Source organism: Xenopus laevis, chromosome 9_10S, assembly GCF_017654675.1.
Source record: "Xenopus laevis strain J_2021 chromosome 9_10S, Xenopus_laevis_v10.1, whole genome shotgun sequence".
NCBI classification, from domain to species: domain Eukaryota; kingdom Metazoa; phylum Chordata; class Amphibia; order Anura; family Pipidae; genus Xenopus; species Xenopus laevis.
This window is the reverse complement of record NC_054388.1, coordinates 106,608,486-106,624,131: the sequence shown is the minus strand read 5'-3', so window position 1 is coordinate 106,624,131 and position 15,646 is coordinate 106,608,486. Positions and strand designations below refer to the sequence as shown.

The 15,646-nt window shown below is 40.5% G+C and overlaps 1 protein-coding gene across 7 annotated transcripts in view; it reads left to right on the top strand.

Annotated features, from left to right (window-relative positions):
- tom1l2.S (target of myb1 like 2 membrane trafficking protein S homeolog) overlaps positions 1–15,646 on the top strand; it is a 46,750-nt gene that overhangs the window by 21,546 nt on the left and 9,558 nt on the right. For all 7 annotated transcript variants that reach the window (XM_041578329.1, XM_041578331.1, XM_041578330.1 and 4 more), the window contains 7 exons: positions 2,422–2,586; positions 3,389–3,505; positions 4,642–4,775; positions 8,520–8,565; positions 9,574–9,694; positions 11,676–11,793; positions 13,488–13,563. In XM_041578329.1, coding sequence (XP_041434263.1) covers positions 2,422–2,586; positions 3,389–3,505; positions 4,642–4,775; positions 8,520–8,565; positions 9,574–9,694; positions 11,676–11,793; positions 13,488–13,563 — 777 coding nt within the window. The remainder of the gene's footprint in view (positions 1–2,421; positions 2,587–3,388; positions 3,506–4,641; positions 4,776–8,519; positions 8,566–9,573; positions 9,695–11,675; positions 11,794–13,487; positions 13,564–15,646) is intronic.

Below are 15,646 nucleotides of genomic sequence, written 5' to 3'. Positions count from 1 at the left end.
CTCCTTTATTGCTGGGGTGTATACTTCTTTAATGCTGGGGTGTATACTCTTTATTGCTGGGGTGTATACTCCTTTATTGCTGGGTTGTATACTCCTTTATTGCTGGGGTGTATACTTCTTTATTGCTGGGGTGTATACTCTTTATTGCTGGGGTGTATACTCTTTATTGCTGGGGTGTATACTCTTTATTGCTGGGGTGTATACTCCTTTATTGCTGGGGTGTATACTTCTTTATTGCTGGGGTGTATACTTCTTTATTGCTGGGGTGTATACTCTTTATTGCTGGGGTGTATACTCCTTTATTGCTGGGGTGTATACTCTTTATTGCTGGGGTGTATACTCTTTATTGCTGGGGTGTATACTCTTTATTGCTGGGGTGTATAGTCCTTTATTGCTGTGGTGTATACTCTTTATTGCTGGGGTGTATACTCCTTTATTGCTGTGGTGTATACTCCTTTATTGCTGGGGTGTATACTCTTTATTGCTGGGGTGTATACTCTTTATTGCTGGGGTGTATACTCTTTATTGCTGGGGTGTCTACTCCTTTATTGCTGGGGTGTATACTCTTTATTGCTGGGGTGAATAGTCCTTTATTGCTGTGGTGTATACTCTTTATTGCTGGGGTGTATAGTCCTTTATCTATCACTTTGTCCTGAGTACCCCTCCAGCACCCCACCTTCCTCTGAGGCAGTGTAGAATTCTGCCATCCCCTAAAGGAAGATTAGCTTTCAGTATGAACATTAAATATTCATGCCTTCACTCTCTTAAAACAACTGCAGTTTTTCTGCCACCCATTTACTGACTGCATTATTAAAAGCAAGGAGGGGCCTGTACCTAAGTACTAAGGTGACAGCTCAAATTCTTGGAAGACTCCAAAGTACAGTACTTAAAGGAGAACTATCTCGAAAATGATTTAATATAAGCTTCATCATACTGAAATAGGAAACTTTATAAATACAATCAATGAAATATTCTGCATTGTTTGTGAAATAATCTAGTTTATCGTCACTATTCCTCTCTCAGCATCTGTTTCTCCTCATTCTCTCTTCATGCAGCAGTTGGGTGTCAGATATTCATTGACAGTTAGATCCAATATATCTTATAGGGGGCTCCTTTCCTAGCAGATGTATTAGAGCTCACTCAAATAACTGATTTTAGTACAAACAAAATCTAACAAAATAACTGCTTTTTGCACAAATTCTGCATGTAGAGAGACATGATGGTGAATTTAATAGAGTGAGCTCCAATACATCTTCTAGGCAATAAACGTGATATAAAGGTGATTATTTCAGAAACAGTACAGAATATTTAATTGATTGTATTTAGGAAGAAGTTTCTTATTTCAGTATGATGAAGATTATATTAAATTTTAATTTCAGCAATAGTTCCCCCTAATTGGTTTCCAGTTTGTAGGGGGATAATGAATCAACTGTGCCCTGTTCACCTAGGAATAGCAGGGGTAACCGGTCCAAACAACAGGCATCTTATTTATGAATCTTTTGTAGTGTATTTTATAGGTATAGGGAGAAGGTAGGTGTCATGTAGTTGAAGTAACATCAAATAACATATACTTTGGCATCCATTGATATTCTCGTTTAAAATTGTGTAATATCAAAAAATTATGTAACCCTTCCTATGAGAATTTAAGTAAACTGACCCCCTCAGTGAGTTCTAATATCCTTATCATTTACAGTAGGGGGTACATTATCCCTTATAATACATGAGTGATACTCAGAGTTCCCTGTATAACTCAGCCTGCAGCCTTGTGTCTTTATATGGTCACAGAACAACCCCTCAGTGACTTCTAATATCCTTATCATTTACAGTAGGGGGTACATTATCCCTTATAATACATGAGTGATACTCAGAGTTCCCTGTATAACTCAGCCTGCAGCCTTGTGTCTTTATATGGTCACAGAACAACCCCTCAGTGACTTCTAATATCCTTATCATTTACAGTAGGGGGTACATTATCCCTTATAATACATGAGTGATACTCAGAGTTCCCTGTATAACTCAGCCTGCAGCCTTGTGTCTTTATATGGTCACAGAACCCCTCAGTGACTTCTAATATCCTTATTATTTACAGTAGGGGGTACATTATCCCTTATAATACACAAGTGATATTCCGAGTTACCTGTATAACTCAGCCTGCAGCCTTGTGCCTTTATATGGTCACAGAACAACCCCTCAGTGACTTCTAATATCCTTATCATTTACAGTAGGGGGTACATTATCCCTTATAATACATGAGTGATACTCAGAGTTCCCTGTATAACTCAGCCTTGTGCCTTTATCCAGTATAGTCACAGAACAGATGTCAGGTTGTCTGATAATAGATCCCATACCTGTACTGATTTGTGTTAGCCTGGCCCATGAAATGCATAGTTTGCAATAATATATGTGTTTCTGTTGTGACAGAGTGTTCCTGAAGTGGATCCTGCAACCAACATGCATACATCTCAGACACAAAAGAGGGGCAGCTTCAGCAACGTCTCCAATTCCAAATCCACGTCCACGCCATACACGGCCCCGGGAGGACCTCCAACAAACGTTGGTGGCCCCATCACCGCAAACTCTGAGCAGGTATAGAGCAGCTCCAGCTTCCATATTGCATATTCTGTTCAAAGGCAGACATTTGGAAAATCGTATTAAAGGAAAGGGAAGGTCTTTGTCACTGGGGGTTCCACCCACCCCCCAATAATTCTAATTGTTTATCAGAGACTGGGGCTTTTTCTCCTGTCCACTGAACACTGCACCAACCCGGGGTACTACTTAAAACATAAGTAAACCTTTACAATAAGTGAATGTAAAATTTATGAGGATGCTTTTCTAACCACTTTTGTACTTTACATTCTGACCACCAAGTAGTCAAGGAAGTTGTTAGGAGAAAGAAAGAGGCTGCTCTGATGTTCTTCTGCTTAGGAAAGATTTGAGAAAGGTTTCTAATTGTTTTCCTAAGCAGAAGAACATCAGAGCAGCCTCTTTCTTTCTCCTGACAACTTCCTTGACTACTTGGTGGTCAGACTGGTGGGAAACTGACCAGCAGGTGGTGCTGTTGTTCATATTATATTATATTCTTCCTTCATATTAACAGTACATGTATTCCTTGATTATCTTGGTAGTAATATATATATATATATATATATATATATATATACATATATATATATATATATATATATATATATATATATATATATATATATATATATATATATATATATATATATATATATATTGAATGAACAGGAGCCCCAGCCCGGCCCCACTAGTGATTAATCATTTCCTCCTTTATATATTGGCCATGACTTTATTCTTCATTGTGTTGGTTCTCTCTTAACGCGTTCGTTTTTTGTGGTTAAACTACTGACCTTCTGTTCCCCAGGTCGGACGGCTGAGGAGTGAGCTGGATATAGTGCGTGGGAACATAAAAGTCATGTCGGAGATGCTGACAGAAATGACCCCTGGTCAGGAAGATGCCTCAGACCTTGAGCTCTTACAGGTAGGCAACACTCACTGTGATATTACACTCACTGATATTACACTCGCTGTGATATTACACTCACTGATATTACACTCACTGTGATATTACATTCACTATGATGCAGTCAAGCATCACATAATTTAGCATTATAATCACGGTTAATGTGCTGTAGTCTAGCTTCCACATTCGGAGAGCTGAACATCATGCAAAATCTATCACAGTAAACTATTGTAAACCGACCAGGTTATAGTGTCACGACAATATTCCCATTATTATCCATGTGTTCTTGTCTTTTTTGCTGTCTGCAGCTGATTTGTAGGTTTTCTTTGTCTCCCTGAACCATTTCCTCTTCCATAATTACTTCACCACTTGGCTGACTAGGTAGGCTAGGGCACCGTTGTAAGGGATCAGCTGCAGGATGAGTTATACAGGGAACTCTGAGTATCACTCATGTATTATAAGGGATAATGTACCCCCTACTGTAAATGATAAGGATATTAGAAGTCACTGAGGGGTTGTTCAGTGACCATATAAAGGCACAAGGCTACAGGCTGAGTTATACAGAGAACTCTGAGTATCACTCATGTATTATAAGGGATAATGAACCCCCTACTGTAAATGATAAGGATATTAGAAGTCACTGAGGGGTTCTGTGACCATATAAAGGCACAAGGCTGCAGGCTGAGTTATACAGAGAACTCTGAGTATCACTCATGTATTATAAGGGATAATGTACCCCCTACTGTAAATGATAAGGATATTAGAAGTCACTGAGGGGTTCTGTGACCATATAAAGGCACAAGGCTACAGGCTGAGTTATACAGGGAACTCTGAGTATCACTCATGTATTATAAGGGATAATGTACCCCCTACTGTAAATGATAAGGATATTAGAAGTCACTGAGGGGTTGTTCTGTGACCATATAAAGGCACAAGGCTACAGGCTGAGTTATACAGAAAACTCTGAGTATCACTCATGTATTATAAGGGATAATGTACCCCCTATTGTAAATGATAAGGATATAAAAAGCCACTTAGGAGTTCCACAGCCATACAAGACCAAAGGCTTATTGCTTCTGTAAAGGTCATAAAACCTTATGTAGTGACACTACATAAAATTTCAGACACAGAGACCCAATGTCATGTTTCTACAGGACCTGAACAGGACTTGCAGAGCCATGCAGGAGAGGATTGTGGAATTAATTTCCAGAGTCTCAAACGAGGAGGTGACTGAAGAGCTTCTTCATGTAAACGATGATTTAAATAACGTCTTTCTTCGATATGAGAGGTAAGTGGTCCCAGAATTGTGCCTGCTGACAACATTATCTAGTAGTAGAACTACAGCATACAAGCCTGCAGCTGAGAATGCTGGGAATGAGAGCTCTGGACAGTTTCAGTAAGGAAGGAGAATTATCCCTTATATAAACTCACTTATATGATAAGGGGATGCCCAGAGAATTTTAATACAATATGGGACTTATGGGTAGAAGTGGAGCCAGATGTAAGCTCACCCTGACAGGGTACCCCTCCCTCCCTCCCAATCAGGGGCGTTTCTGCCATGAGGTAAGGTGAGCATCTTGCCTCAGACGTCAGCTCCCCGGAAGTTACCAGGGCCGCAAAAAGCCGCTCCTGGTAACTTTAAGAGCCGAATTTCTGATTATTAAACCGGAAAATCGGCTTTACTAATGCAGAGACCGCAATTTCGCTCTTTGCGATAGCGATGTGGCCTCCCCCAGGACCCCGTCGCGACCGTAAGGTAAGTGCGACGGGCGGTGGGGGGGCATTTCGGACGCTGCCTCAGGCGTCATAACACCCTAAACGGCCCTGCTCCCAATACCTTAAAGTGAAATCAATGTGAGATGGGAAATCAATGTAGACTAACTAAAGAAACAGGATATACAGAGTTGTAGTGTACACTAGTGATGTGTGGGCCGGGCCAATACCCACGGGACCTGCTGGTTCGTTCCGACCTCGCGCCTCCTTTTCCGGGTCGCTGGACGGGTCCGGGTCAAGCTCTTCCACCTGATCTCCCCACCCGCGACCTTACAATGCCAGTGTCCGACTTCCTGGGTTCAACTTTTGCAGACGCGCGCCTGCTTGCCCTGCCCCTTTTGTGATGTCATCGGTGGGGTGGGTTGGTGCGGGTCTGTAAAAGGAACCCGAAAGTCAGGCGCAGGTGGAGGGAAGGCGGATATCGGGAAAAACTCGACCCGTACATCACTAGTCTACACTACCATCTTGAAAAGATCCATGGAAATGAAGACACGACGCTTGTGTTCTTTATTTTAATTGTTTACATTTTTTTTTTTTTTTTGAAAATGTTTGGCAACATACAAATGATTGTTAATCCCTATGTATGTAACACAGTCCATGCAATACAGTTGCTTAATAAAAGGATTGTAAAAAAAAAAAAAAAAGGAAGGAGAACTATAATATATACAGGTATGGGATCCGTTATCCGGATACCTGTTATCCAGAAAGCTCTGTATTACGGAATGGACATCTCCCATAGACTCCGTTATTATCAAATAATCCAGATTTTTCAAAATAATTACCTTTTTCTCTAATAACAAAACAGTAGCTTGTACTTGATCCCAACTAAGATATAATTAATACTTATTGGAAGCAAAACCAGCCTATTGGGTTTTTTGAATGTTTACATGATTTTCTAGTAGACTTAAAGGAACAGTTCAGTGTAAAAATAAAAACTGGGTAAATAGATAGGCTGTGCAAAATAAAAAATGTTTCTAATATAGTTAGTTAGCCAAAAATGTAATGTATAAAGGCTGGAGTGACTGGATGTGTAACATAATAGCCAGAACACTACTTCCCGAATTATGAAAAAATCCATTATTTGGAAAACCCCAGGTCCCGAGCATTATGGATAACAGGTCCCGTACCTGTACAAAGAAAAATAATGAAGGTATATCCAGAAGGTGATTATATAAGAACCATAAAGATTCTTCTTGAATGAAACTTTTTGGCACTTGCACCTGCAGGGAAATGCCCAACACCTTCTCCTCCTATTAGAAGTGTTCCATATTTATAGAGAAGAATGTATATAGGCAGTTTTCCCCACATGATCTATGGCTGCTGGAATTAGTAAGTAAGCAGTGCCCTCCCTCACACAAGGCCACAGTTATCAGCCCATTGTTTACCTGGGCAAGGAACTCATTAGGGCTCAAATAAACAAATTGCCGGCACACACGACTATGGCACCCATCTACCCAGGCCAGAACCCAGTATTTCAAAAACCCCACCCGCACCTCACCCAAACTCTGCCCACTCTCCACAATAAAAGATGTGGTAATATATGGTCAGATGCAGGTCGTTACTGCAAAAATTCAAGTGCTTTTATTCTGAACACACGTTTGGAACTTTAACTGGACTACTGTTACATTTTTTGACCACAAGATATTGGCTAGGCAGTAAAAAATGCAACTCCCCCTTGCAGTGGCCAACTATTTTCACTAATCACTATGGAATGGGGTGAGGGTTGGCTGATGCATTCCTTCACGAATTTGGGGTGGAGCCTATTGGGTTAATAATGTGTGCATACTTTGTATTTTGTAACACTTGAGAAAGAGCTCGGCTCAAACATGTCATGTTCAGAATAAAAGCACTTGAATTTTTACAGTAAAAAAAAAGAAAAATGTGTTCAGAATAAAAGCACTTGAATTTTTGCAGTTAAAAAAAAGAAAAATGTGTTCAGAATAAAAGCACTTGAATTTTTGCAGTAAAAAAAAGAAAAATGTGTTCAGAATAAAAGCACTTACAAATCCAAAATAGTGGATTCAGTGCATCCCTACTGTTTAGTCGCCCCTATGTGGAATGGAAGCCTACAGGAGGCTCTGGTTGGCAGTAAACCTGGTTAAAATGCAACCAAAATTTACCTCCAAGCCAGAAATTCAAAAATAATCCCCTACTTTAAAGAGGGTTGTTCACCTTTGAGATAACTTTTAGTATGATTTAGAGAGTGATATTCTGAGACAATTTGCAATTGGTTTTCATATCATATTATTTGTGTTTTTTGAGTTATTTGGCTTTTTATTCAGCAGCTCTCCAGTTTACAGGTTCAGCAATCTGGTTGCTAGGGTCCAAATTACCTTAGCAACCATGCATTGATTCAAATAAGTAGGGATGCACCGAATCCACTTTTTGGGAATTGGCTGAATACCCGAATCCTTCGTGAAAGATTTGGCCGAATACTAAACCAAATCCTAATTTGCATATGCAAATAAGGAAAAGGTGGTGAAATGTTTTTTACTTCTTTGTTTTGTGACAAAAAATCACATGATTTCCCTTCCCACACTTAATTTACATGTGCAAATTCGGATTCGGAATTGGATTCGGTTCGGCCATGCACAAGGATTCAGCCGAATCCGAATCCTGCTGAAAACGGCAGAATACCGAACTGAATCCTGGATTTGGTGCAACCCTACAAATAAGAGACTGGAATATGAACAGGAGAGCACCTGAATAGAAAAATGAGTGATAAAAAGTTCCAATAACAAAAAAATGTGTAGTTTTAGAGAGCATTCGCTTTTAGATGGGGTCAGTGACCCCCATTTGAAAGCTGGAAAGAGTCAGAAGGCCACTTGGAGCAACATCCAATGGGGTTGGAGAACATTATGTTGCTCACGAGCCACTGGTTGTGGATCACTGATACTGTATAACCCAGTGGCACATGGAGAAAGTGTTTCAGCACACACTCCTGTCAGAACCACCTGTAGTGCAGACTGCATCAACCTATAGCACACGGCAGGGAAATACAGTTTTGAGGTTAGATGTCCACTTTAATCCCTCTGGAACCCACAGAGCCCATGATAGGATACGGGACATCCTCCAAAAAGTCAGGCATGGGAGGTTCAACACCTTCTATTTGTGTTCCACAGTTGCTTTTGCTGATTAGAGTAAAGTTAGGTTCATTCAAACCAACAAATATCTGTATCATGTATTACTCATTTATATCTGAATTTGCTTTTCTGTTATTTAATACCTGTGAGACTTACACTGCATTATTACTTTCCAGGTTTGAACGGTACAGATCAGGCCGCTCTGCACAGAACACTAATGGGGTGAGTCTTCCACAGCCATATAAAGGCACAAGACTGCAGGCTGAGTTATACAGGGAACTCCGAGTATCACTCATGTATAATAAGGGATAATGTACCCCCTACTGTAAATGATAAGGATATTAGAAATCACTGAGGGGTTGTTCTGTGACCATATAAAGGCACAAGACTGCAGGCTGAGTTGTACAGGGAACTCTGAGTATCACTCATGTATTATAAGGGATAATGTACCCCCTACTGTAAATGATAAGGATATTAGAAGTCACTGAGGGGTTCTGTGACCATATAAAGGCACAAGGCTGCAGGCTGAGTTATACAGGGAACTCCGAGTATCACTCATGTATTATAAGGGATAATGTACCCCCTACTGTAAATGATAAGGATATTAGAAGTCACTGAGGGGTTCTGTGACCATATAAAGGCACAAGGCTGCAGGCTGAGTTATACAGGGAACTCCGAGTATCACTCATGTATTATAAGGGATAATGTACCCCCTACTGTAAATGATAAGGATATTAGAAGTCACTGAGGGGTTCTGTGCCCATATAAAGGCACAAGGCTGCAGGCTGAGTTATACAGGGAACTCTGAGTATCACTCATGTATTATAAGGGATAATGTACCCCCTACTGTAAATGATAAGGATATTAGAAGTCACTGAGGGGTTGTTCTGTGACCATATAAAGGCACAAGGCTGATATGCTGGATTTTCAGATTCTGACTTTTTCCATCTTCAGGGTATAATAAATCTCGACAAATTCTTTTTTTTTTTTTCTTTTACAAAAAAAAAATCTGATTTTATAATAAAAAAATTAAATTTTTTCGAATTTTTGACATTCGGACTTTAATGAAGAAACCCTCTTATGATACTGAAAACAACTTCATAATTAAAGAACATGATTACAGGGAAATGGATTATAAAAATATGAATAATAGTTTCCAGTAATCTCTGCTTTTCCCTACTGAGAATCCTGTCCTTGTCCTCTCGCTCTCGTGTATCCGTGCGGGTGCAGGTGCTGAGTGAAGTCACTGAGGATAACCTGATAGACCTTGGCCCTGGATCTCCTGCAGTCGTCAGCCCCATGGTCTCAAACACGGCTCCCTCAAACCTAAGCTCCCAGCTGGGCGGAATTGGTAAGTAAATAACTGGAGCGCATCAGGCGTCCTTGGCCTGTCTTTCTAAACCATCTAGAGGCCCATTTATCAAAGGTCGAATTTCAAATTCATGTGGATTTTTTTAAAATCCGAATATACTCACAATTTGACCGTTAGGTAATGTAAAGGAGACAAAAATAAGAATGTACCAGGGCATTATACTCATTTAGATATAGAAGAATTGTGCTGATTTATTGAATATTTCTGCAAAAACCCTAATAATCCCTCCCTTCCACTTCCTGCTCCCTGAATTCCCAGGCTGTGCTCTCAGCTCACTGCACTGTAGGACAGGAACCAATCAGCAGCTAGCAGGACCTGATAGGGAACTGAAGCCTGTCTGTGCTTGTGTGACTGCAGGGCTGTGATTGGCTGTCCCCTCCTACTATGCTTCTGGTTAGGACACGCCCAGAGAACATCTATAGGGAGCTCCAAAAAAGGGGCTATTTTTAAAGATAATTTTTAGCACCATGTAAAAGGAACTCCATATATTTCTCATAATTGCCTACAAAATTAAGGTTTTTTTTTCATTTATCCAATATGTCTCCTTTAAGAAAAAATATGAATGTCTTATATTCGATCAAATAGTTCCGACCCGAAAATTCGATAGTATTCTTTTCGTACGAATCGAGTTTTTCTCCCGAAAAAAAACTTGAAAGTCAAGAAAACTATTAACATCTCCAAATGGCTCAACGGACCTCTGCCATTGACTTGTACATGAACTCAGCTGGTTTTAGGTGGCGAATACTCTAATTAGCACTGTTTCCATGGTTGAGGTGTGATAAATCTCACATTCGAATTTACATTCGGATAGGGGGTTTAAAATTAGAATGTGTGAATTTTGAAACTCGAACAATTTTAATTCATATTTACTATTTGACCTTTGATAAATCTGCCCCTTTGTGTCTTCAGTTCATTATCAGATTCCATTTTGCTCAAATTGAATCTTTTTTTTTTCCAGTAATCTAGGCTGATTTTGATTTTAGATTGCTCTAGTTTAGATTCTATTTGAGAGACTTGCCATAGTCTGGAGAGATTTTAGTTTTTTTAATCCCAGTAGTAGGGACAATGTAATAGGACTGCAACATCTGACCAAATGTTCCGGTTCCCTTAACACACTCTGAGCTTCTTTTTAGGAGATTATAACACAACAGGAGGAATATGGATGGTGCTACGGGTAGGTTGTGGCTAGCTAGTCTGGTAGTGAAGGTGAAAGACTGATACTGCAAACTAAACCAATAACATAGTGTATGATACTATTAGAAAGGCAGCCTTAAGCAGCAGCTTGTGGCCCATCTATTGCTTGTACTTAAAGGATAAGTAAACCTTTAAAACAAGTGAATGTAAAATTGATGAGGGTTCTATTCTAAGCACCTTTGTAATGTACATTCATTATTTATTTTGTTTTAATTCCAAGATATTAAGGGATACATGTGCTGTTAATATGAATGAATGTTGTTACAACAGCACCACCTGCTGGTCAGTTTCCCACCAGTCTGACCACCAAGTAGTCAAGGAAGTTGTCAGGAGAAAGAAAGAGGCTGCTCTCATGTTCTTCTGCTTAGGAAAACAATTAGAAACCTCTCTCACATCTTTCCTCAGCAGAAGAACATCAGAGCAGCCTCTTTCTTTCTCCTGACAACTTCCTTGACTACTTGGTGGTCAGACTGGTGGGAAACTGACCAGCAGGTGGTGCTGTTGTAACAAAATTCATTCATATTAACAGCACATGTATCCCTTAATATCTTTGAATTAAAAACAAAATAAATAATGAATGTATATTACAAAAGTGCTTAGAATAGCCCCCTCATCAATTTTACATTCACTTATATTAAAGGTTTACTTATCCTTTAACCCCTTCTGTGTGTAGTTAGAAGTAGAGGAACCAGAGGGACTGCTGTGTTTGTTAATTGTGTGTCTACATTAGAATTCATCACTTTTGCCTCCTGCGTGTCTTTTACAGATATGGGATCAAACAATGTCAGCTCAACTCTCAGCGCTCTGCCCACCACCAACCCGCAGGATGACTTTGATATGTTTGCCCACACCAGAACCAACACCCTAGCGGATCAGCGGAAAAAGTATGTATAACGTGAAGCTCTGCATGTCATTAGTCTTCCACCAGCAGCTTCAACAGGGCTGTGGGATGTAGACAGTCGTATTCTAAAAACATTTATATTTGGTCTTTTTTATTTATTTATTTATTTATTTGAAGTTAGTTTGTTTTTAAATGTACGATTTGTTCTTTTAGCATCCTTACAGTAACACCAAAAAAAGTGTTTTAAAGTAATGAAAATATAATGTCCTTTTGTGCTGCACTGGTAAAACTGGCGTTTGCTTCAGAAACACTACTATAGTTTATATAAACAAGCCTCTGTGTAGCCATGGGGGCAGCCATTCAAGCACAGGATACACAGTAGATAACAGATAAGTACTACTATAGTTTATATAAACCAGCTGCTGTGTAGCCATGGGGGCAGCCATTCAAGCACAGGATACACAGTAGATAACAGATAAGTACTACTATACTTTATATAAACAAGCTGCTGTGTAGCCATGGGGGCAGCCATTCAAGCACAGGATACACAGTAGATAACAGATAAGTACTACTATAGTTTATATAAACAAGCCTCTGTGTAGCCATGGGGGCAGCCATTCAAGCACAGGATACACAGTAGATAACAGATAAGTACTACTATAGTTTATATAAACACGCTGCTGTGTAGCCATGGGGGCAGCCATTCAAGCACAGGATACACAGTAGATAACAGATAAGTACTACTATAGTTTATATAAACAAGCTGATGTGTAGCCATGGGGGCAGCCATTCAAGCACAGGATACACAGCAGATAACAGATAAGCTCTGTAGTATACAATGGGATTCTACTGAACTTAGTAGTTATCTATTATGTATCCTGTGCTTGAATGGCTGCCCCCATGTGATTATATAAACTATAGTTGTGTTTCTATAGCAAACATAACAGTGTTACCAGTGCAGGACAACAGTACATTATATTGTTATTCCTTTAAAACATTTTCATTTTTAGTGTTACTGTTTCGTTAAAGGTCTTGGAAAGGTGCATTAATTGGGGGGGGGTTGCTAGTACAGGTACGGAATCATAAAACCTGTTATACAAAAAGCTCCAAATTATGGACAGAGGAGAGAGGGACGGACAGAGGAGAGAGGGACGGACAGAGGAGGGAGGGAGGGAAGGACAGAGGAGGGACGGACAGAGGAGGGAGGGACAGACAGAGGAGGGAGGGTCGGACAGAGGAGGGAGGGTCGGACATAGGAGGGTGGGAAGGATGGACAGAGGAGGGAGGGATGGACAAAGGAGGGAGGGACAGATGAGGGAGGAAGCGACGGACAGGGGAGGGAGGGACGGATGGACAGGGGAGGGAGCCTCGGACAGGAGGGGGGGAGAGGGACGGGCAGAAGAGGGAGGGACGGACAGAGGCACTAGCGACAGAGGGGGTAGGTAAGACATGCAGAGGGGAGCGAATCTGAACTAGAGGTAGGCAGAAGAATCTTGAGCAGGCACCTACCCAGCACCCCCGCATCGTTGTGCCCTAGGCAGGTGCCTCCTCTGCCTACCCCTAGTTCCATCCCTGTCTCATGGTATTTCAAGGCATGGCACAAAGCATTGCAGTCAGGGAAAATGCAAATAAAATATATGTTTTACACTATGACTCCGATTCAACTCCTCATTTGAATGCTCCGCATGTACCAGCAATGCCTGAATAGTGCGCAGCTCACTCTGTGTTCTCTCATAGCGTCACCTATGAGGACCCACAGGCTCTCGGAGGGTTGGCGTCGGCTCTGGATGTCCGGAAGCAGAACATCGGAGGGGTGAGGCTTTGTATTCCGGATAAGGAAAAATCTGCCATTTTGGAAATGCTTTTTTTATGTACATTTGTATGAAACTTAGTTCAAAGTATTTTGCAAATGGGGAGCTACAGATATTGACCAATGAGTTATGTATTTAAAGTAGGGATACAGAGAATCCAGGATTCGGTCGGGATTCTGCCTTTTTCAGACCGAATCCGAATTCTAATTTGCATATCCAAATTAAGGGCGGGGAGGGAAATTGCTTGGCTTTTAGTCATATAACAAGGAAGTAAAAAAATGTTTTCTCCTTCCCATCACTAATTCGCATATGCAAATTAGGGTTCGGTTCAGTATTCGGCCGAATCTTTCTCAAAGAATTCGGGGGTTCGGAACAACTCCAAAATAGTGGATTCAATGCATCCCTTATTTAAAGGGGAACTATTGCGAATATGAAAATGTAATATTAGCTTCAGCATACTGAGATAATAAACTTTCTAAATACAATCAATTAAATATTTCTGAAATAATCAAGTTTATCTTGACTATTCCTCTCTCAGCATCTGTTTCTCTTCATTCAGGAGTTATTCATTGACAGTTAGATCCAATATATCTTATAGGGGGGCTCCTTTTGCCTAGAAGATGTATTAGAGCTCACTCTATTAAACTCACCAGACATCATGTCTCTCTACATGCAGGATTTTGTACTGGAATCAGTTATTTGAGTGAGCTCTAATACATCTGCTAGGAAAGGAGCCCCCCTATAAGATGTATTGGATCTAACTGTCAATTATTATATCACACCCAACTGCTGCATGAAGACAGAACGAAGAGAAACAGATGCTGAGAGAGGAATAATGAATATAAATGTAATTATATCAGAAACAATGCAAAATATTTAATTGATTGTGTTTATTAAGTTTATTATTTCAGTATGATGAACTTCTATTAAATTTTCAATTTGCGATAGTTCCCCTTTAAACATAAATATAACCCCTTCTGAAACAAATGGCTGGAGGCTGTTTATATGCAACCCTCAGAAACAGACGACACTAGCGGGCACAGACATGGCATTTAAGAGCTAAACTACACAGGAGGTCTTGTAGGAAGTTGGAGGTAGTTGCGTGGGTTAAAAAATAATGGGACTGATGGAAAAATCCAATGTGTAAACTACATGGACGTTTTAGCACACGCCTGTTTGAAGGAATCGCTGTCCGTGTAGTTATGAAAAGCACCGCACTTCCTATCCCAGCCACTAGGTGGTTCTGCTTCTCTAGCAATCTCCATTGTTCCAGTGGGAGAGCGGCCAGCTACAGACACGTATGGCCAGCGGGTCCAAACTCCTGTGTGGTGTGGAGCGGATAAAGTCATCTCTCTAAAAATAAGCGTGTGAAACTGCACATTGGCTCCTCAGCCCACAAAGGGTCAGAGATTAATTACAGTATTCCATATACACGTTGCTAAGATACAGCCTATCACCAGCGGCTGATAAGAATTCCCAGCTTCATCTGAAAAGGGAATGCTAACATTCGCAATTAGGGAGAACGGCAAACTAAAGACTGCTTTATTAAGCAAATTATTGCGTGGTCAGTACCTTCAGCCATGTGTCTATAATATCCTCTCACTAATGGCTTTCATGTAGAAGAATTTGGGATAATGTACCCCCCCCCACTGTAAATGATAAGGATATTAGAAGTGACTGAGGGGTTCTGTGACCATATAAAGGCACAAGGCTGCAGGCTGAGTTATACAGGGAACTCTGAGTATCACTCATGTATTATAAGGGATAATGTACCCCCTACTGTAAATGATAAGGATATTAGAAGTCACTGAGGGGTTCTGTGCCCATATAAAGGCACAAGGCTGCAGGCTGAGTTATACAGGGAACTCTGAGTATCACTCCTGTATTATAAGGGATAATGTACCCCCTACTGTAAATGATAAGGATATTAGAAGTCACTGAGGGGTTCTGTGCCCATATAAAGGCACAAGGCTGCAGACTGAGTTATACAGGGAACTCTGAGTATCACTCCTGTATTATAAGGGATAATGTACCCCCTACTGTAAATGATAAGGATATTAGAAGTCACTGAGGGGTTGTTCTGTG